A 21,992-nucleotide genomic window follows, 5' to 3' on the forward strand; every position below is an offset into this window, starting at 1 on the left:
AAATGCTATTCAAGAGGCTCCAGGATGCAGGTGCGAATTGTGTTCGGTGTTATCAGCGTAACGTAGAGTTGATGGTACAGAAATGGCTGGAGTTAGAATGTGGTGAGGTAAGATTTGATCCCAAGGTTGACAGAAAAGCTGAATGAGCAGGTGCCCAACACTATATGGCAGAAATACTTTTTCTTGCTTACTGAAGCCCATTTTGACATGAAATAATTGGGCATCTGTCATGTATTTGGTGAACTGCTTCCTTTGTGGTGGCTGGGCAGGGCTGGGACCTGGCCCTGCATCCGCAGGCTGGCGTTGTCCCTGCTGTCCCCAAACAGCCGTAAACACCCTGTTTGTCCTCCCGGGGCCGGGTGGGCTTTGACCAGGTGAGGGATTACTTGTGTTTGTTCTGTCTTCCCTGTTTGGGGATTTTGGTGCTCAGAGGTTCCAGCCATTCAGAGGAGCTCTGCTCCCCAAACCAGGTCACTAGGGAGCATTAACACCGCCTGCATGTTTGGTTTCTCCATGGATTTGAGCCCTCTCTTGCTTTGGGGTGTTTTTGCACAACTGGGCACATGCAGAGGGGATTCACGGGGAATAAAATGGGGCTCTCCTGTACCCAGCTGTCTCGGGGAGGTCTGGGGTCTTGACCAAACCCTGGCATCTCTCATGAAAACACTATTGCTGGTCCTACTGCCTGCCTTGGAGGATGCAACGCATCAGGCTCCAGAGAGACAGCTCAGCTCTCCCTGAGTTGGGTTTGCGATGCTTCCCAAGGGATGCAGCTTCATCTCCATCCTCCCTGCTGTTTGTGAAAGCCCAGCATCAGGCCTGCTTCACCAGCCCCACGGGATCCAGCTCCTGGGGCCAAGGGACCTGTCAGAGCCGCTGGCGCATCCATCACTCGCGCCGGCTCAGCCGCGTGTTGCAACAACTGCGGGAAACGCGGCCACCGGGTTGCACACCCAGGGGCACGTTTCCTCGTGCTCTGCCGCCCCGCTCGGAGTGATTTCCAAACAGGAATGAGGAAATGCTGAGCTTTGCAACCACATCAGTGGATGCGTCCCTAAAATACCCCGGAGAAGGATGTGCACCCCAGTTTTAGCTACAGGAGACCCTGCACATCAGCCAGGCAGCATCAAGGACACAGGTGACACAGAGGACACCCACGTGGCTCTGCCACCGGTGCTGCGGGGAACCTCGGGCGCATCCCGGGGTGCAAACCCCCTTTGCACGGGCTGTGCTCGGGGCAGTGGGGCAGGTGACGTCTGACCTGCGCGCAGCCTCTGCCACCACCGTCCCCACCCACGGACCCAAATTGCTAATTAAGTTTTGCTTCTCTCTCTGCCAATCTTATTTCCTGGTTCTTGTGCAATTGCAGATGCTTTCGGGTTTCTTCCTGGTTGTTTATCTGCCTGCTGGACCAAAACATCTTCAGAAGGAAAACAGAGCTGAGGGTTTGGGGCTGATGCGCGGCGAGGAGGGCTGATGGGGGGACAGTTTGTGGGTCCATGCCCAGCAAGGAGGTGTCCTAGTGGGGGGACATCAACCGTGAAGGGTTTTTTTAATCTGCTCCAGTGCACATGTTTTACTGTTTTGCAGAAAAACATTCCTAGGGGTGAGTCAGGCAGCGGCAAGCATGAGTCTGCCTTCAGGACCGGGGGAATCAGAAAAACCCCAAGCTGCTTTGGAGCCTGGTCATGCTTTAAAGCCTTTTCTCCTCCTGTAACATTGAAAAACTGCTTAAAACCTGAGGCTGGAAAGTCGTGGTGTGCTCACTCAGCTGGGTTTGCTGGGGGTTTATTTGAAATACACCCTCCTCCCAGAAACAAAATATCGGCGTATTTGAGATAGCACCCCGAGGCGCCGGCGCGGGCTGTTTGCGCTGCGTCTGCCATCGCGCCCCGTTGTGCGCTGGCACGTTCGGGTCTGTCTGACAAATGGGAACCCTGTAACACCTTATCTGTGGAAAACTGAAAAGGCAGCAGCCCGTTTAATTAATCTAATTGAGATTTGGGGTTGATTCGATAGCTGGAAATTGCTGCTGTATTGAAATGCTCTACTCGGATTCACACCTGTTGGCTGATGTTTTTTAGCTGACTGTAAATCAGACCAGAACCATTGCTGTGCATGGGTAGTTTTTTTTGCTCTAAAGGTACTTAACTACCCTGCCATGCTTAGAAATGTAGAATATTGTACTTTAGCTCAACTCTTTATAGATGTGAGGGGCTGATGGCGATTCGAGCGTTTTTCCTGGTAGCTCACCCTGCAGCCCTTGGCCTTTCATTCCTTCAAAGCTGGATGCCCGGGCGGCAAACACAGCCCTGCAGCCGCGAGGGGCTGAACCCAGGTGGGCAGAAGTCGCCCCTGGGGTGCCCAGGGCAGGGTGGGGGGACAGTGGTGGTGCCAGGGCTGCCAGGCATCTGGTGCCCAAGTCCCCAGGGTTCTGATGCCCAAGTTCCCAGGGATCTGGGTGTCCATGTTCCCAAGGATCTGGTTCCCAAGTCCCCTGGGATCTGATTGTTCATGACCCCAGGGTTCTGGATCCCATGTCCCCAGGGTTCTGGTTCCCAAGTCCCCCGGGATCTGATTGTTCGTGTCCCCAGGGATCTGGTTCCCCTGTCCCCAGGGTTCTGGGTGTCTGTGTCCCCAGGGTTCTGGATGTCCATGTCCCCAGGGTTCTGGATCTCATGTCCCCAGGGCCAACCAAGCACTCCCATCCATTCCCAGGCATCGCACGTCCACACAGCACAGTCCCAGCGAGGCTTTTGGGGTGCCCGGGGATGGGGGGGAAACCACGCCATGCCGGCCTCACCAGCTCTGCACTCCACACCCTTGAGCTAAGAGACGGGGCAGGGGGGTAAAGGGCCAAACGCCCACCCACGTGTACCAGGGCAACCCTACAAAAACAAAGTGCCAGGAGGGAGGACGCATGCAGCAAGGGGAGGTGTTAAATAATATTTTCAATGAGCAATACTTGGTATTTTTTTAAAAAATAACAAGTTAGTTAGCAGATAACTTGTTATTTACTGATAAAGCGATATTTTAACAATATGCTAGTTATTGTTTTTATAAGTCATATTTCATTCAGAAAGAAAAAATAGACTAAACGTTTTTAACCAGTAACCCCCGGGGCGGGGGCCGGAGCCGCCCCGGGGCGGAGCCCCCCCCTTGTACCGCCCCCCGCCCGTATAAAGTGCGGCGGGTGCGGGCGCGGGCAGCACTGGGGTCGGTGAGCGGCGGGGCCGCGGGTTCGAGTCCCGGGGGGGGGGGGACGCTCCGTTCGGCGGCGGGGAGGGGGCTGCCCGTGCGGGGCCGAGCACCCGCGGGGCGGCCGGGCGGGAGGTCGGTTGTGGCTGTTTTTTTGGGGGGGTGGGGTGTTGTTTTTTAAAGTAAAGGGAGGGAAATGGGCCGGGGGTGATGCCGTGCTCACCTGCGTGCTCTCGCAGGGCCGTCGCCATGTCGGTGTCACACAGCTCCAGGCTGAACAAGCTGGTGCGGGAGCAGTACATGAGGCTGCCCCAGGATGGGCTGGTGCAGGTCACCTATGTCTGGATCGATGGCAGCGGTGAGGGTGTGCGCTGCAAGAGCAGGACTCTCGACAAGGAGCCCAAGAGCATTGAAGGTAACACTGCTCTGGATGGTGGATGGCCCTGAGCATCACCAGGGAAAAGTTCTGGGGTGCTTTGCACGGTGGGAGTTAGCACTTGCTCTCCCTGTTTGTGTGGTGCCGGTGGTAGCTGCTGCAGTTGTCTCCTGGGGTGGTACCAAGTGGCAGGGTAAATATCCGCCCTGCATCGCTGTGGTTTGCTTAATCCATAATCTCTGTTATTAGCGCTGGGTGGGAAGGGGAGGATGAGATCCTCGCCCTTTTCCACCTGGCAAACAGGCACGGAGACGTGTTGGCACCTGGATGGGTTTGGCAAAGGGAGGTGAAGTGGCTGGGGCTGATCCTGGTTCAGGGGGGTGAAGACACTGATGCTCAGGGAACACCGCTGGGCTCTGCAGATGTGCAAGAAAACCGTTGTGGCTGTCATCCTGTGGCAGTTGATGCCCTCTGGGTGCTCCATCCCTGGTCTAAGCCACCAGCACTTGGCACGATCCATGTGAGAGAGATCTTTTCCGAATCCCCCTCCATGCCCCTTCTGCCTCACAGATGTCCCCGAGTGGAATTTCGATGGCTCCAGCACGGCGCAGGCGGAGGGCTCCAACAGCGACATGTTCCTGGTGCCCGTCCGCATGTTCAGGGACCCTTTTTGCCTGGACCCCAACAAGCTGGTGCTCTGCGAGGTGCTGAAGTACAACAGGAAACCCGCAGGTGAGCACCCCTGACTGCCAAAGGTCACTCCCTTATCATTTTGGGTGCTGTCTCTCCGAGGGGACGCTTGCTCTGGACCGCTGGCACTGGGGAGCAGCTCAGCGCTTGGCCCGAGGCCCCAAAATTCAAGTGGTGGTGGTGGTTGTTTGCAGGAGCCTGTTTTAGCTGCGCAGGGCGAGGGGAAGAGCAGCGAGATGTGGAGCTCGCGGCGCTCACCAACTCGAGCGTGCCGGAGGCATCACCCAGCTTTTGAGCCCGAGGGCACCCAGCCCCGGGGCTGCGGGGTTGTGTGGGGAGCGGGAGCTGGAAGCGGCAGGGGGGTTAATGCATCAGGTTCTTGGCTGCTTTCCTTGTTGATGGGTGGCTGCAGGAAAGGAGGGAGAAGGTGCTGGGGTGGTGTGGGCTGGCTCGGCGTGTCCTTTCGCAAGTGGCCTCGGAGTGTGCCGGCGCTCAGTCTTATCACTGCAGGCAGAAGTCTGCAGTCCCGGCGTCTGTTCTGTCCGTCTGATAAAGCCCCAGACAGAGGAGGGGGAGCTGGTTTGCAGGGACAGGCCGAGGGGCTCCCGGAGGGGTTATCTGCCGGCAAATAACCGGTTATTTGTCAGCAAAGTGGGGCCACGTCCCTGCTGGGTGCATGGGGGGAGAGAGCCGGCATCTGCGGGGTGATGCACACGGCTGCCCGGAAGAGGAGAGGCTGCGGGCAGCGATGGCGAAAGACGGGGCTGGTTCCTCTTCAAACGGCGTCATGACTTTCAGCCCTGGGGGAAGCATCCTGGCTGAGATTCCTGCCTGGCAGCTCCTCCGCTGGAGCAATTTGTAACGAGAGCCCCCAGCCCCGGAGCTGCTGGGGCAGAGAGCTCAGCGCCGACCCTGTGACCCCCTGCAGGATGAGGGGGGACCCTCTGCTCTCCCGAGGATGGGTCTCTGGATGTTAAGGGCTGTGTGGGCTCTAGGGGGGAAGAACTGGTGTCCCCCCTTCTCCCATATATGCAAGGGGGATGTCACTGTTCTGTTCCAGCCTCATACCCTGGGCTTTGTGCTGTAGCTGCTCTGGGGTCTTTTATTGCGGTTTAAAGGTAGGATTTGCTACCTGTACCTGTGGCAACAGTTTTTCAGCCCCGCTATTTCAGTCCAAACTCACTCCCCTTGCATGGCACATTGTCCTGTGTGAGGATGGTTCTTTGACATCTGTGTCTTCCTGGCAAAGCCCCAGTTGCCCTGAGCACCCCTGAGCACCCCTGCCACCACAAAGGGCCAAGGCCTGGGTGCTAATCAAAAACGTGGAGCAGGAGAAAGATAAGGATAATTAGGCTGAGACTGGTAGAAAGAGGATGGGGGTGACTTAGTGATGGGCTATGTACAGCCCCTGTTCCCAGATCTGCCAGATTCCTGTAGGATGGGGCTGGGGTTTGGCTCCAGTTCTCTTGGTGTGTAAGAAGAGGATGTTCATGGACCATCGGTGGTGGTTTGGGGAGCAAGCTAATTAAACCTCCTTGGTCTCTGGCCTGATGCTGTGACGTTGGAGTAGCTCTGCAAGGAGGAAGCCATTGAGTAGAGAGCATCACAGGAAGGGGAATCCGCTCACCAGTTTCCTTAAGGCTTCTGTGGGAAGCACTTGGCATTGCTGGAGTCTCAACCTCTGAGTGGGATGGAGTGGAGCACGGTGGGTCCCTGCCCATGGTCTAACCTGGACCTCTCTGCTCCCAGAGACCAACCTGAGACACACATGCAAGAAAGTCATGGACTTGGTCAAGGACAGCCACCCCTGGTTCGGGATGGAGCAGGAGTACACGCTGCTGGGCATCAACGGCCACCCTTACGGCTGGCCTGACAACGGCTTCCCCGGCCCACAGGGTAAGTGCTCCCACCCTTCCCAAACCCCAATCATAGAACCATAGAATAGTTTGTGTTGAAGGGCCCTTCCCAGCTCCCCCAGTGCCCCCCCTGCCATGAGCAGGGACATCTTCACCAGCTCAGGTTGCTCAGAGCCCCGTCCAGCCTGGCCTGGGATGTCTCCAGGGATGGTTCATCCACCACCTCTCTGGCCAACCTGGGCCAGGCTCTCACCACCCTCAGGGACAACAATTTCTTCCTCATGTCCAGCCTGAATCTCCCTCCTTTAGTTTAAAACCATCACCCCTTGTCCTATCGCAACAGGCCCTGCTCAAAAGTCTGTCCCCATCTCTTTCTTATCAGCCCCTTTTAAGTCCAGAAAGGCCACACTAAGGTCTCCCCGGAGCTTCTCTTCTCCAGCTGAACACCCCAGCTCTTTCAGCCTGTCCCCCAGCAGAGCTGTTCCAGCCTCAGATCACTCCTGGGGCTCCTCTGGCCCCTCTCTAGCAGGTCCATGTGTGTCCTGTGCTGTACAAATGCTCTCTGTCCCGGTGGCCGTCATCCTGTCCCCAACCTGGGGCGCTGCTTTCCCATGGCAGCTGACACGGGCAGGAGCCGGGATGAGGTCAGGAGCTGTTTGCCGAGAGCACCAGGTGCCCGTGGCTCAGGTGAGCCGGCCGCAGTGCCGCTCCCCCAGACCCGGCTGCACAAACAGCTCAGCTGCACGACTGGTTTGGCGAGGAGTGGAGAACTGGGCTGGAAAGTCCTCCTCCCCATGGCTGTTTGGGAAAGGACCGGCACATCGTGCCCTCCTGGGGCGAGCGAGCGCCTCAGCTGCCTCCTGGGAGGGGGCCAGGGGTTTCCCAGCCTGACTCAATCAATCAGCCTTTTGTGGGGACCTGCCGCTTTCAACATCTCCCTTCCCCCAGGCAGGAAGAAGATCTTTGTCTGACCTGCTTGAAAGAGCAGTATAAAGTGTGGCAAGTTGAATTTTCTAATGGTGGCTGTTGTCAGAACAGTCTCAGGTGCTTGACACGCTCTGAGGGTCAGCGAGGTGCCGCGGGGCAGACCAAGCTGAGCTTTCCTTATCTCCTGGCCACCTCCCAGCTGATGTGTGACAAGTCCTATTCAGCTGCCTCGATAAGGCTGGGGCTGCACAGACAAATTGCCCATGCTGCTGGTTCTGGAGCCGGGGTGGATAGCTCGATGCGGCACCATTGAGTCCCATAAACCCTCTGCAGATGGTGGCTGGGATCACCGTGCAGTGCTGTTGTTGCTCCCAAAAGCTTTACTTGGGTGGTGACTCCTCTTTCCTTTCCAGGCCCCTATTACTGCGGGGTTGGAGCAGATAAGGTGTACGGGCGCGATATCGTGGAGTCCCACTACAAGGCCTGTCTCTACGCGGGGGTGAAGATCTGTGGCACCAATGCAGAGGTGATGCCCTCCCAGGTACGTGGGGACGGCCCCGCGCAGCCCTTGTTTCCAGTGATGGACGTGAATTTGCATGAGGCTGGATTAAGCCAGCAGCTCCCAGCTCCTCTGGGATGCCCAATCCAGACAAAACCCCACATCGGTTTTGTCTAGAGAGGAGCAGTTGCACTGCTAGGTTGAAAATATGCATGTTTGTTTTTTTTTTTTCTCCTAACTCACTATGATATGTAAATCCGTGCTTTGGGTCTCTGTGTCCTGCTCCCCTGCTGGAAAGCTCAGGTGGGACATGGCCTTGGGAAGCAGCTGGGGGGGGTCTGGGCTTATTTAGGAGATAGCCGGAGGGAGTCCCTGATTGCATTAGGCGAGTGGCCAGACTGACCGACGGCCATTTGGCCCTGCAGCTGCGAATCGCTGACTCTCCTGCTGCTGATGTGGCGGCGATAACCAGGGGGCTTATCTGCAGCGTAGCTGAGGCAGGACTTTTAAAGACCCTGCTGTTTGCCCTGGCTTCTTCAGGGTCCTCCTTGGCTGCTTTCTGCATCCTGGGCTCAATCTCAGCCAGGCCGTGCCAGCGGCCCTAAATGTGTCACCCCCTGCTTAGTCACCATGGGTGGCGTAACCCCGGCTCGGTGGGGAGGGATCAGCCCTGGGAAGAACAAACAGGCTCCGTGTTAGTCCCGTGCCCTGTTTGCAGTGTGGGTTGGGGGCTCCTGCACACCAGCAGCTTCAGCACCAGCCTTGAAGTTAGCTGTGGTGCTTATTTACATCTATTTTGATTAAAAACCCTCTGATTTGCTCTGTTTAGTCACCAGCAGTTTATTCCCATCTTTTTGCATGCCAAAGTTGTACTGCTGCTTAACTCAATGCTCCTCATCCTCGTTGCTGATTCCCAAGGGGTAAAGCTGAGCTTTACTCCTTGCCGGGGTGGTGGGGATGTGGTGGCTGGGGGAGAACAAACCTGCCCGTCCTCACGAGTGCATCCACTCTCCCCTTGCAGTGGGAATTCCAGGTGGGCCCGTGCGAAGGCATCGAGATGGGGGATCACCTCTGGATGGCTCGGTTCATCCTCCACCGCGTCTGCGAGGACTTTGGGGTTGTGGCTACTCTGGACCCCAAACCGATGACCGGTAACTGGAACGGCGCCGGGTGTCACACCAACTACAGCACCGAGGAGATGAGGAGAGAGGGGGGTCTGAAGTGAGTCCTGGGGGTCCTTGGGATGTACCTGGGAGGTTTGGGATGTTCTTTGCCATGTGGGAGCTCCATGTAGTGCATGTGTCTCCACCTGGGTGGATGCACCAGGCAGGGCTGGGGCTGCCCCAGCTCATTTTATTTTAAAAGCAACTGGTCATATGAGAGCGTTCCCTGGGCTGCCCTTGTCCCTGCACAGAAGGAGGGGGTGACAGTCTTCCTAGCCATGGGAACAACCCCCAAATGGACATACTGACAAACCCAACCCCGTTCTCCTCTCCTCAGACACATCGAAGCCGCCATCGAGAAGCTGAGCAAGCGGCACGACTACCACATCTGCGTCTACGACCCGCGGGGCGGCAGGGACAACTCCCGGCGGCTCACCGGCCACCACGAGACGTCCAACATCTTCGAGTTCTCTGCCGGCGTGGCCAATCGAGGTGCCAGCATCCGCATCCCGCGCCAGGTCGGCCAGGACGGCTGCGGCTACTTCGAGGATCGGCGGCCGGCGGCCAACTGCGACCCCTACGCGGTCACCGAGGCCATCATGAGGACAACGGTGCTCAACGAGACCGGGGTGGAGACCAAGGACTATGCTGACCACTGAGGCTGTGGGGTGGGTGGAGGTTTTCATTTCTACACTAGCTTCTCACGTGGGATTTGTGCCCGTGCGGTGTCCTCGGCTGCAAGCTCAGACTCTTTAGGAACCTCGCTTCTGGTTTTGTGAAACGTCGCCTTAGAAATATATATATTTTACAGTAAGAGGGAGGGGCCGAACCTATTTTCTTAACCACATTTTTTTCCTGGTTCCTGTTTTTAGGTTGTAAGTCGGGAAATGTTTTTTTTTTTTTAAAACTTGGATTGAATTTTTTCCGATGGACTTTACACTGTGATGTACATAGATCCCTACGTGGAAGCTGCAGCTGCTGCTGTTTGCACCTGGGGAGGGCGGGTGCTTTTTTCCGTATCTCTGTTGCAAGGAAATGATAATAAATAATGTTCCTGGCTGGGCGGCAGCCGGGTTATGCTGCAGTGGGTGCATTTTTCTGTAGCTCCTAGAGCTCTATGGAGGATTTAATTTGGGTCTTGCTGAGGCCACTGAGCAGCCTGCCTCAGGCAGGCGCTGGAGGATCCGTGGGGCAGGTGCCTGGAGCTGCCTTGTCCCATTTTCCATTGCCGAAAGGCCATCTCCTTCCATCGTGATCCCCGAAAGGCAAACAGAGCAGTGTAGGCTAAGCAAACAGCGGCCGGGGCAGCAGCTGGCAGGCGTTTACACAGGGCGTGAGCTGCTGAGTCAGCAAATGGCCCAGTGCTGGGCACAGTGAGTGACAGGGACACCGCTGGGTGAGGGAGGGGAGCCGGGGGACATCCCTCTGCTGAACCCTCTGCTTGAACCTCAGTTCCAGCAGGACAGGGAACTGCTGCAGAGAGTCCAGCGCAGCCACCAAGATGCTGAAGGGAGTGGAGCATCTCCCGTGTGAGGAAAGGCTGAGGGAGCTGGGGCTCTGGAGCTGGACAAGAGGAGCCTGAGGGGGGACTCATTCCTGGGGATCAGTATGGAAAGGGGGAGTGTCAGGAGGATGGAGCCAGGCTCTTCTGGGTGACAACCAGTGACAGGACAAGGGGCAATGGTGCAAACTGGAACACAAGAGGTTCCACTGAAATATGAGAAGCTTCCTGGTGAGGGTGGCAGAGCCTGGCCCAGGCTGCCCAGGGGGGTTGTGGAGTCTCCTTCTGTGCAGACATTCCAACCCGCCTGGACACCTTCCTGTGTAACCTCATCTGGGTGTTCCTGCTCCATGGGGGGATTGCACTGGATGAGCTTTCCAGGGCCCTTCAACCCCTGACGTGCTGTGATTCTGTGACATGATGCACGCGGCTCCTTGGCTTGGAGTCTTTTCACAGGGCCGGGGTCATAGATTTTGTTCAAGGAGCAAAACCCCCAGGTGGGGACATTTTCATGTAGATGGAGTGTCAGCAGCATCTCTAATGGCCAAATCCTTGGGGTCTCTCCATGTGAGGAGGAGTCCAGGGACAGTTCTCCAGTCCTGGGGACACCTTGAAGGGGCAGGTCAGGTCCCTGGGACAGAGCTGTGGGCTATGACCCAGCTGCTGTCACCAAGGGGAGGGTTACCTGGAGGTGAGCGATTCCAGTAGCAGGAACAGACAGGGACATCGTATCCGCTCCAGTGAGTCATGGGGATTTTGAAAGTGGTTTGACCTTTATTGAGTCTGATGCAGGTGACAAGCTGAAATGGAGGACCCCAAGTCCCTCCTGTGGGTCACGGTGCTGCCAGCAGAGCGGTGACCGTGTCCCAAACCACAGGAGCCAGGAGCCCGCAGTGTCTCTGAGCTGGCCAAGAGTAAATGTGACCCGGTCCCTGCCCTAAGAAGGATAAATTCTCCTTCCAGAAATTGCTTCTTTGGGATGTTTAATGTTTTTCAGCAAAAACACAATGCTGTCTCGTTTTCCTCTCATTTCTGTGATGTCTTTAATGGGTAATTTGAGCACTGGGACAGCGACTGCTTGATGCAGCTGGAAAATCAATAAAGAGCTAAATCTGGAGCAGGAAGATTCATGTTTGTTTCCCTGAATGTAACAGTGGCTTAAAGTACTTCGGCTCTCATCGTACTGTGCTGTACAGCCCATGCTAAATTTGAGGAATCATGTGAATCTGCACTGCCAACATGCAAATATCTTTGGCCAAATGCAGCACCGTGGTACATCCAAACAATTTGTAGCTGTTCCTGGATCTCACTCTTTGATTTTCCTCTTCGGGGGGGGGGATGGTGAAGCTGCAGGGGAGATCCAGGGACTCACCTAAAGCTGCAGTCAGGGCTTTCCTCTGAGCTGGGCTCAGCCCTGGCCGCTGCTCGCTGGGGATGCTGCCCGCTGGTCCCCACGCAGCTGGAGCTGCTGCACGCTTGGACACGGTCCTGCTGTCCTTTGCCAAAACACAGATGACCTTGCTTGTGTTTTTTTGAGGTCAAAATGGGTCAGAAACCATATGTCAGAGGATTTTTTTCCCTAAAGCAGGAGTGATTCCCAGCCACAGAGCCGGCAGCACGGGGAAAACAAGGACACCGACAAGTTTGCACGGAAGCTTTTCTTATAATTTTGGTGTGCCTGCTTCTGTCGAAGGTGGGTTGGTGGGTTCAGCCAGAGGAGCAGGTGCTGGGGATGGAGCCAGCCCTTGTGGCCATGGTGGGGACAGAGTGTGTGTCCCTGTCCCCATGCAAGGGCTGCACAGTGCTGGGAGGAGATGCACCCAGTGCCCTGTGACAGATGGAAGTGTGTGTGTGGGGTGGAATCCACCGCAAAACATTTAGATTGGATCTGGGGAACAATTTCTTCCCCAAAGGGCTGTGGGGCATTGGAACAGGCTGCCCAGGGCAGTGCTGGAGTCACCATCCTGGAGGGTTGGACAGACGGAGATGAGGTTCTCAGGGACATGGGGCAGTGCCAGGGGTGGGGGAACGGTTGGAATCGATGATCTTGAGGGGCTTTTCCAACCAAATGATTCTATGATCCACCGTGACCTCCAGCTGGGGCCGGGCCGCATCCTGCGGGGGTGGCATCTCCCGGGCTGGGGAGCAGGAGGGACCTGGGGGGCTGGGGCGGTTTTTGGGGGTTTGCTGCCCCCCGCAGGCGAGGACGCCAATGACAGGGCGCAGGTCCCGCCGGAGCTGGGGGTCGGGCCGGCTCTGCCGCCCCCGGCTTTGCAGAGCTCCGGCCCCGGGGCTTTGCTGGGAGAGAGCGGAGGGGCTGGGGACAAAAATCTTGTTTCTAAAAGGGAGTTGGGTCCCTTATTTGACGCTCTGATCGCGCCTCCCCGCACCGCGACCGCCCTACACTCTCGCCCGCTGGACAGACGCACCTGCCTTGACCCAATCTTGCATTTCCACACCAGTGCTCACAGAGAGTGGCAAATAAATCCCCCTTTGGGCTCTTTCTTGTCCCCATCCCACCCCCTCAGCTGGGGGCACAGAGCCGGGTGCTGCCCAGGGGTGCGCTACCCTCGGGACAGTTGTCCCCAGGGCTGTGACCCAGCAGACGGCTCCACTGCCACACCAGGACACACAGGAGCAGGAGCAACCGTGGTCTCCTCCTTCACCCCCCATCACCAAGCACCCCAGAAGGTGAGGCAGAGGGGGACACCCAGGGCGGGTGAGCATCGTGACCACCCCGTCATAGGGAGTAACGGCACAGGGGCTTGCAGGTTTCTGCATCTCCACATCCCTTTTCATCACAATAAATTCCATTACTTTGCATTCAGTCAAGGCCTTCAGGATATTTTTTTTCCAAGTGGGTTATAAAAAGAACATTAGAATTACAATTCTGATGCTAACAATAGCATTACTCAAAGCCGCTGGCCAGGAGTGGGGAGCTCTGGGTAGAATAAAGACCTAAACTGAAATGTCAATAACTTCTTTTTTCCCCCCTCCCTGTCTTCCAGCCTGCACAATCTGCTCGGGTCTCTATCTTAATGAGCATTAAAATGGTTTCAAATTAGACCTACAGAAAATTGAATTTTTGTCCCTCAGAAGCTTAGTCTGGCCTTTAAAGTCCAGTGATAATATTTTGGTTTTGTGTAAGAGCATCTTTGATCTCAGAGGCTCTCCGCTCATAGAGAGACACAGCTCATTACCAGCAATTCGCTGCCAAAATGCAGCCACAACCGGAGGGGGGACCAGCATCATGCAGCGGCACCCGATGTGTCAGGAGGAGATTTAGGGAGAGGTTTGGCTGGGGGGTGTTTGCTCCTGGCCCCCACTACCCCCGTGTGGTTCCCCCAGACCAAACCTGGCTCCCAGGGAGCCCGGCTGGTGGGTGGGTGGTCAACCTCCCCCAGGCTGGGTTTGTGTCCAGCTGCTTTCAGCTCAGTTTAGTCCCTAAAAGGATGGGATGAAAGAGCCCCAGCAGCCCAGCCTTAGCTCGAGGTGGGCTAAGGTGACTTTCTGATGTCCCTGGGGACACCCCAGGTGACAGCAGCGTCTTGCTGACAGGGCGACGCAGCCAGTAACCTGGCAATGCACGATGGGTTTTCTCATCTATGTCACCAACCCATGTGGCATCGCCGATGCTAAAAACCCTCTCCGCTTCCGAGCGTGGGGCTCAGTCACAGGTTCCGTGCAGGGAAGGCGTCACGCAGGTTGCTGGAGACCTGCTACTTGCTCGCTGCTGGGAAGATGCAGCAATTAGGCTTTCCAGGAAAGCTGGTTACCATGGCAGGGCACTGGGAGCAGACGGTCATTTACCTCATCCACAAAACAAGGGGGATTTAGTCTGGGGGGGTTAGATGGGCCCAGCACTTGCAATTACATTTCCCACCTGCTTTGCACCTGGATGATGCAATGCAGCACAATCAGGAATGACACGCTGCCCCTGGCAGCACCCAGGGTTTGGGGGTGTTTATAGGGACACTGGGTGACTTCACAGTGAGCGGCTGGAGGGCAAGTTGGGGCTTGCACCTGGGTGTAAGAGGAGCCAATGGGTCTGCCCTCCTCCTGCTGGGACAGAAAGCAGCTGAGGCTGGAAGTGTGGAGAGCAGATCAGTCCCATATTCCCACCAGCCCCCACGGCGCTGGACCATCCCTGCTCATTTTGGCCATGCTGGGATGGGCAGAGTCCCCAGTCCCCTGGCAAGGGCAGGGCAGTGTGTGCCTTGATCCTCTCTGCTGCAGTGGGTGCTGCTGCTTTGCACAGACAGGACTTTTTCGTACAGCAATGCCATGAAGCCCACAGCAGCAGTTTGACGGTTGGTTTGAGAAAGGTCTGCAAAGAATCCAGCTCCCCCAGGTCTCCCTAGAGCAGTGTCCATAAACTTTAATGACTTGCAGCAGCCGCCTCTGCTCTTCCCAGCACTCAGGACCCACCTGAGCACCCAGTCCTAGTGATGGGTGAGCAGGGACAGCTAAGCTACCAAAAGCACCCTACCAGCTGCAGCCTGGGGGCTACAGGGCAGCTGGGTGGAGGTGCACAGGTTGTCAGCGCACTAACAGGTGTTAATGGCCCTGACCAGCCTCACCTGGGCCATTGGGCCATGGGGGTGCATTTAAGCTCTGCCTGGGCCACCAGTCCCTGTCTGAGTTGTATTGAGGAATGCTGGTCTTCAGCATTGGTCATCCAGAACTTAACTCATGGACTGATGTCTCAGCCTGACCTGTCTTCTTGCTGTACACCTGCCAGATCACCAGGATGTGTCTCACCCTGATCACATTTGCTGATCTTGAACTGCAGCTCAATTTTTTGGGCTTGATTTTGGACCTGCCTCATTTTGGGGAATGTTTTCTGATGGTTCTGATTCCTGGTTGAATGTTCCTATCACCCCTGGATCTGCTATGATGGAGAGCAGAGGGACTGGTCCTTGCTGGTGAGGCTCTGCCCTGTAGCTGTGGGGTCCCTCCTGGCTTCCTGGAGCCCCTGGCCCTTGCTGTGCCCTGATGGGTGGGGGGGTGTACAAAGGTCTGTAGGGGGCTATGGGGTGCAGGTGTTGCAGGGCAGTGTCTGCTGGGGTGGGATAGGGCAATCTCCTCTGTGGTGCTCCTTGCAAGTGTTCACTAAAACTTACTCAGTGCAGGGTCGTTGGGGACTGGTGGTCCCCAAAACCAGGGTGCCTGGTGTAGAGGAGGGAGGTGGCACATTAATCTGTGCCAGAGTGTTTGAGCTCCGGAACTGCAGCTGATTTCTCAGGCACTGCTGGTGGAGAGATGTGGACTTTGTGGCTGCAGGACCACATTCCTCACCAGATCCATGTCTGTTGTGCCGCCTTTTGCAGTGTCACTGTGCATCTGCTTGGTTAATGGCCTCTAGGATGCAGCCTTGGCATTTGCCAGGCTTAAGAGAGAGGGATAATAGCCTGAAGCTTCCTCTGGCTGCCCTTGGGGTGGGACAGCATGTGCTCTGCATTGCCACAGTGACCATCCCTGCAGGGCTCTGGCTACACTTCCAGCGCAGGGTCAACTCCCCGTGGTGACACCTTGTGCACAGGCACCCGTGTGAGGAGCTGGGAAACCAGAAGATGGGACCCCACAGGGTGTTCGCACCAGAGGAGTCCCCTGACTGTGTGTGGGGACAGCCAGTGACAAACTGAGTCTGGGGAATTCAATTTCTTTTTCAATCTTTCCTGCCTGCAGTCGCTGAGAAGCGATGCCGGTGATGGGTTATCATGAGCAGGAACGCCCTGCGGAGGATGATGAAATGCTATTGCCGTAACGGCTTTGTCTTTTTCAAGCCCATTTCGTTGAAGCTCTTTGCAGCAATGCAGGTACTTGGGTTGCAAGCGGTGAAAATCGAACAGCAGAGCTTGCTAAGGGAAGCAGGGACAGGTCGAGCTGTAGCTGTGCTTTTGTTGGGCAGGTGTCTGGTGGAGAAATGCTTCAAACCCAAATAAAGTGATTTATTCTGGTGCTGCTCTGGCCTCATAACTGTGAAAACAAAGATCGAATGCATTTGTTGGCCTTGAGTCACATTGCAGGAGGTATTTGTGCTGGCGTAGCTACATTAGTGGCTGAAATGTCGATGTGTGGCACGTTTTAGGAGGACTTTGTAAAAATAGCTGTGGGTAGAGCTGGGCTGGGATTATTTGCCCATGGGAGGAGTGTGCAAAGGTGATGGGTGCTGCTGGGAACCAGAGTTGCTCGTGAAAGAACTGGGTTTGCCCTAAACCACCTCAAGCTCACAGGGAAGGTGGGGAAATACAACTGTGATGCTGTAGTTGAGGGAAAGTAAAAGTTGTGACAGATTTGGCAGCAGCTGATCCGTGATGCAAACTCCAGCCTCCAGAAGCGGGGTGAAATAAGATCAATCTGGGGAGATTCCGCTAGGGTGACTTTTATCTTCTCTGTGGTACTTAGTTCAGGACATAGACCCACACTGTGCCTGGGATGTTTCCACCTCACCCACATGTTCAAGGGAGCTGAAGCGTTCTGTTAACTATCCTAAAGCAGGCATAGCATCTTTTCCATCCTTGTCCTCACATAAGGGTCCCATGGCTTGTTACACCAGCTCTTCAGTGCCTACCACGTCCTCCTGCGCGTCCTTCTCCTGTCTCCCCAGCATTTGGGGAAGGGACAGGCCATCAGGTCTTGTTCGTAGCTCACTAGTGTGTCTGCCCTGAGCTGCCTTTCTGTGCTGACTAGTTGTGTTGTTTTAACACACTGATCTGCCCTTGGCTTTCGTATAACGGCTGAAACTCCTAGATCCTCAAGTGTGGCTCTCCCAGGCGTGTGCTCTGCACTCCCTGCGTGTTTGTCTGCCTCTTTGCTGCCAGGTGTCACCCTCCTACCTCCCCTGGGTGCTGGAGGCTCTCACCACTGCCTCTCAGTCCCTTTGGGATGCTGAGCCAGGACAGTCCCTGGGGTGGCACGGTGGCTTCACTTGACACTGTGGGTGAACTGGGTGACTGTAGCCTGGCAGGTTTCCCCACAGAGGCAGTGTGGGGGGAGAGGACAGGGACATGCCGAAGGTCATCAGGCTCAGCTCCCACCAGCATGAGAGGTGTGGAGACAAAGCAGCTACCGACAGCTTTTTGCCTTCATGGTGCAGATGCCATCTGCTTCCCCAGGGCAGTTTTGCACCCAGGCCCAGCCCTGAGCCACACCAAAATCATGTGTATTTCCTTCTGTCACCACCCTGCACCCACAATGGATCCACTTGGTGGGCTGGACAGTTGTCCTCTGCGGAGACCTGGCGGTTGCTGGCAGGTGCAATATCTCAGGAGCTGCTCCTACAGCCTGTCACGAGCTGCTCTGTCCTCTGCTTGTGTTCCCCTGGGCACAGTGGGTTTGATTTTTGTCAACCAGCCCAATACAAGGACCACAAAGCAACTGGCTGCACAAACATCATCGTTGCCTGGTCACTTGGTGAAAATGGATTGTAGACCCACCTTCAACCACTTTAATTGCCACCAGCTCAGCTGGCAGTGTTGCACAGATGAGGGAGATGTGCAGCACATGGTTCTAGCAAGGGCAGAGGCTCCATCAGCTCCTCCTGCAAACAGCATGGTGCTGATGTGTGGCTGGGACAGACACTGCTCATGTCGTGGCACTGGAGGACTTTTTAATGACAACTCCTGCTCCAGCCAGGGCAGGTTTGTCAGATGTGACTCACCTGCTGCGTGACAAGTCTGGCTGGCCTCAGACCAGCGACCTTTGAGTCTTGTGTATTAGGTCATGGAAACCCAAATCAATAATGACTGTGAAAAGGGAAATATCATATGAGGGGCAATCCTGGAACAGCTGTGCTGTGGGCAGGGGGTGAGAGCTGGGACAAGCAGGGGTATGAACAGCAAGGTGCAGTGGTGGGGGACACCTGTGCCCCCTGCTTTTCCACCCAACATCCACCCACGATGCAGCCAGCCAGCAATCTCCTTCGGAAAGCATTACTTCACAAAGAAAAATGTTCAGCCGGTGACGGTGCCCTGGGGCAGAGCACAGCTCTGGCAGCAGCGTGGGCTCAGAGATTAACTCCTGCACACCGGGCTCTGGCGGCTTTTGGGTTCAGCCTGTGGGGTGTCTGTGGGTCAGCGCTGCTGGTGTGTGGTCCTGTGATGGGAAGGGGCTCTACACATAGATGAACCTTATGCTTGGGAAGTGTGTGTTTGTTCAGAAGGGGACCCTGAGCTGTTTCACTGGGTGTGGGCTGCTCACGCTGCTGGAGCCACTTGCAGCCGCAGGTGTGGGCGAGGGGTCAGTGTTGCCCTGAGCCTTGGTCCTCTGGCACCAAGACATGGTTTGGCTCAGACATCCCACTCAGCATGTGCCAAGACAGTTGTTCTCTGTGTTCCTGTGGGAGTAGCTGCTGGGACATGTTTCTCCATGCTGGGGTTTGATGTTTTTTTGCTCTGGACACATGGAGTGACTGACGATGAGCAGGAGAATGAAGGGTTTCTCTTGGCAGAGGTTGAAAGATGTGTGCTGAGGGAGGGAGTGGGATTCTCAGTGAGCTGGCAAAGGCAGCCAGGGGTGGGAGAGGAGCATGGGTGCTGTGGGGTGCCCCCACCCCAGGGCTCTCAGGTTGGGTTGCTAACACGACCCTTGGTGCACCATCTCCTCTCCCCAGACACTTTCCTGGGCTGTGTGGAGGGCTGGGGGATTTCTTGGAGGTTTTTGTGCCTGGCATCTAGGGCAGGGTCCACCCCACAGCTTTTTATCAGCTAGAAGTGGGATATCTGGGTTCGTTGAGCAAATTAACTCTGGCAGAGGGCTGCTGGGCCACACAGACATGCTCCTCTAGCTGGTGGCTGTGGTGGTCTCACCATGGGTGCTGTCTTCTGCCCCTGAGTATTCATCACTGCCTCTCTGGAGGTTATCTCCACCACAGCCAGCAATGTGGGGGTGCTCCTCAGCTATTTCTGGGGAGGATTGAGTGGATTTGTGTGAAAGTGCTGCAGGAGGTGATACGGTGGACTTTGCATGGGAGCGGCTGATGGGATGGCTCGTCTCTGGTGAGTCCGCGGTCGGGCACGGTCCTGCTGTGCCACCCTCCTCCCCATCCCACGCTGAGCAACAGGGGCTCTGCCAGCGAAGAAGAGATCAGAAATCCAGGCAGTGCAATTAGAATTATAATAACAGTAATTAATGCCTTGCTTCTCTTGAAGGATTTTCTAGTGAGGCTTGCCAGGTGCTGGCTGGGCATTAGCTGATTAAAGCAATAGCACCCACGTGAAGGGGACGGGTGCCAGCTGGGTGACACCGCAGGGGCTCAGCTGAGGGCTTGATCTCTGCCCTCATCTTCCTTCATGGCTTGAGGGGAAGATTAAAAGGGAGGAGTTTGGGAGGGATGGCCCTGAATCAGCCCCCTTCCCTAGGGATGAGGGTTAATCTACGGGAGGAAAACAGGCCAGGGGCACCTATGTGTTACCTATGGATGCTCATCTGGTCTCTAGTGATGTGAGCTCAAGGGCTTGCATGTACCTTTGTGTGCATTTGAGGATAAATACTCTAACGCATCCACTCCTGTGTGTGCATGTGTCTGTACAAGGGAGGCTGCTCCTGCATGCAGATTGCCATCAGCACAAAAATGCCAGTACGTGGGCTTGTGTAGACACAAGCCAGCACAATAACACAAAGGCTGGAGAAAATGCTTTACAGGGAGAGACGCGAAGGGCTCAAATTGATCCGTTTATCAAGGAGGTGTCTTGATTTTTGGTGTGTAAGTACTATCACAAGGAGTAAATTACTTGGCACTAAAGGACTTTTTAATGTCAGAGAAAGACAGAAGAGGAACCAGCAGCTGAAGCCGGCCCAAGTCAGACCAGAAAGCAGGAGCGCGTGTTAGCAGCAAAAGGGCTGAGCAGCAGAAGGAAATTGCCAAGGGACATGGCAGGGGGGTTTGTCCCTTTCTGAAGGGCAATCTCGTCTCTCTAGTAGAGATGCCTCAGCCAAATATTCTGTGCTCGGGCATACAGTATGAGGGTAAGCAGATATTTTTATTATGCTGTTACAGCCTCATATATTTTTTTCCCCTCACTCCTTAAATGAGGCTGGGAACACTGTCTGAGAATACAGGGTCATGAAGCACCCATGGGGTGGAGCCCAAAGATGCCACCTGGCCCCCTCGCAGAGCCGTGATCACTTAATGCTCTTCTCAGTGCCCCCAGGAGCAGGGCTGGCGGCCCTGCCATCTGGGAGGCTTGGTGTGACCATGGCCTGTATCAAAGAGATGCTGTTCCAGGAGCAGCCAGGAGCTGCTGCAGAGCCCTGGGACATCGAGATCCCAGGGCTTTGTACACCACAGGTGGGAAACAGCCCCGATGCCACCGCGTGCCCTTAGGGAAGCTGCCTCACCAGCCCCTGCACCCACAGAACGGAGGAGACGGGGACCTTGGCCATGGCCTCTGGCTGAGGAGAGGGCGGGTGTGCAGCAGGTGTGGCTGAACAACACTGTGTGTGCACGGGTGAAAGGTGCCAGCCCAACAATAACGAGTCACTGGCGTTGCTGCTAGCACTGGATGACGTGGTTGACTGATCAGTTGAGTAAAGCAGGGAACTGATTTGGAAAGGTAATAAACATAAGTGTAGTATAAATATGCTGGTATTGTACATTTTATATACATATATAGGTATATAAAATAGTTAGCAGTGGTGCATATAGTGTAACTATATCAGCAGTGAGCCCTCCATGGGCTTGCTGTTCATATATGTGTATTTTAGTCAAAGGGAAGCTTAAGAAACCAACTTTCTTGGCCATGCTGCTGCTTTATCTTTTCCTCCAACACAGATGTTTCAGTGCTGGACCTTACAGGGTGCAGTGGGCTGGCCCAGTAGAAAGCAAATCCCCTACTCAGCCCCTCGCTTGCCCCCCCCAGCAGGATGGGGGAGAGGTTGGAATAGCAAAAGTGAGAAAACTCCTGGGTTGAGAGAAAGACTCCTCATCTGCTTGTAATGGAGGGGATAGAGAGCAGGGGAGGCCAGGAGCGTCCCCAGGGTGCTGGGCAGCACCCTGCAAGGCTGGCCCGTCTCCCCAGCACCCACGTATTCGGAAGCGACAGAGCAAGTGGAAATGATCCAGTGAACTACAAATTGCCCCGGGGGTAATGTGTTGCTGCCTCACCCAGAAGCGTTCACGTCATTAAACCCGCTAACAGTCACGGCTCAGGTATTCCCAGGCATTTCCGCGGTGCTTCCCCGAGGACTCCTGGGTCCCTGTCACGGCTCGGCCCTGCTGGGTGAGATGATCATGTTCAGTGTAGGGGAAACTGAGGCACAGTCAGGTGGCTGAAGCTCATTTGTGCTGCAGGCAGAGCAGGGCTCAGGTGCCAGTGGGAGTGTTTTATTGATAAATGTGTTTGTGGTTTTTCTTTTCTTAAAATTACTATGTTCTTTGTCAAGAAATGCCATGTTCCTTGAAGTCAGGGGAGCACGGTGACATCTGAAAGGAGAATTTTGTTGTAAAACCAGGCTTGATGTTTCTTTTTCTTTTCTCTTTTTAAAAATTTTCCCGTTCATACAGGAAAAAGGAGGAAGGGAGAGCAGACAGAACCCAGAGGAAGTGAGATTTCCCATCACCAGAACAAGCCCTTCAAAACAATTTTAAGTAAAAACAATGGTCCAAAATAGCAGGAAAGTGAATCTTTTGCAGTTTACTAAACGTCCTTAGCTTCTTTTTTTACCCACTCTGAATTTCAGTGCTGTTGACTGCGCACGCAATTAGATAACAGGGGTGACTCTGGGGCGCATGTAGATGAGCAGGGAGGCAGGAATGCAAAGACACATTTGGCTCCAATGA

At 55.3% G+C, this 21,992-nt stretch overlaps 1 protein-coding gene across 4 annotated transcripts; it reads left to right on the forward strand.

The window, feature by feature from the left end:
• Nucleotides 1-3,201: 3,201 nt before the first annotated feature.
• On the forward strand, nt 3,202-9,793 carry LOC309447331 (glutamine synthetase). Of its 4 annotated transcripts, none has more exons than XM_082067827.1 (7): nt 3,202-3,216; nt 3,438-3,613; nt 4,145-4,306; nt 6,014-6,160; nt 7,461-7,588; nt 8,568-8,767; nt 9,047-9,793. In XM_082067827.1, exons 2-7 carry the CDS (start codon nt 3,448-3,450, stop codon nt 9,366-9,368), a joined length of 1,125 nt encoding a protein of 374 aa, XP_081923953.1. In that variant the 5' UTR covers nt 3,202-3,216; nt 3,438-3,447; the 3' UTR covers nt 9,369-9,793. The 4 variants fall into 4 exon arrangements, with proteins under 4 accessions (XP_081923953.1, XP_081923951.1, XP_081923950.1 ...); XM_082067825.1 differs by lacking the exon at nt 3,202-3,216 and adding an exon at nt 3,218-3,239; XM_082067824.1 differs by lacking the exon at nt 3,202-3,216 and adding an exon at nt 3,247-3,333.
• The last annotated feature ends 12,199 nt before the right edge of the window (nt 9,794-21,992 follow it).

This window comes from Streptopelia decaocto, assembly GCF_964273445.1.
Source record: "Streptopelia decaocto genome assembly, chromosome: 17".
NCBI lineage: Eukaryota > Metazoa > Chordata > Aves > Columbiformes > Columbidae > Streptopelia > Streptopelia decaocto.

What these genes read in the sequence shown, in the direction of transcription:
- LOC309447331 (XM_082067827.1), top strand. Translation starts at nt 3,448, where the DNA reads ATGTCGGTGTCACACAGCTCCAGGCTGAACAAGCTGGTGCGGGAGCAG. An exon ending in GGAGCCCAAGAGCATTGAAG is followed by an intron (nt 3,614 to 4,144) that starts GTAACACTGCTC and finishes TCTGCCTCACAG; the next exon opens with ATGTCCCCGAGTGGAATTTC. An exon ending in GTACAACAGGAAACCCGCAG is followed by an intron (nt 4,307 to 6,013) that starts GTGAGCACCCCT and finishes CTCTGCTCCCAG; the next exon opens with AGACCAACCTGAGACACACA.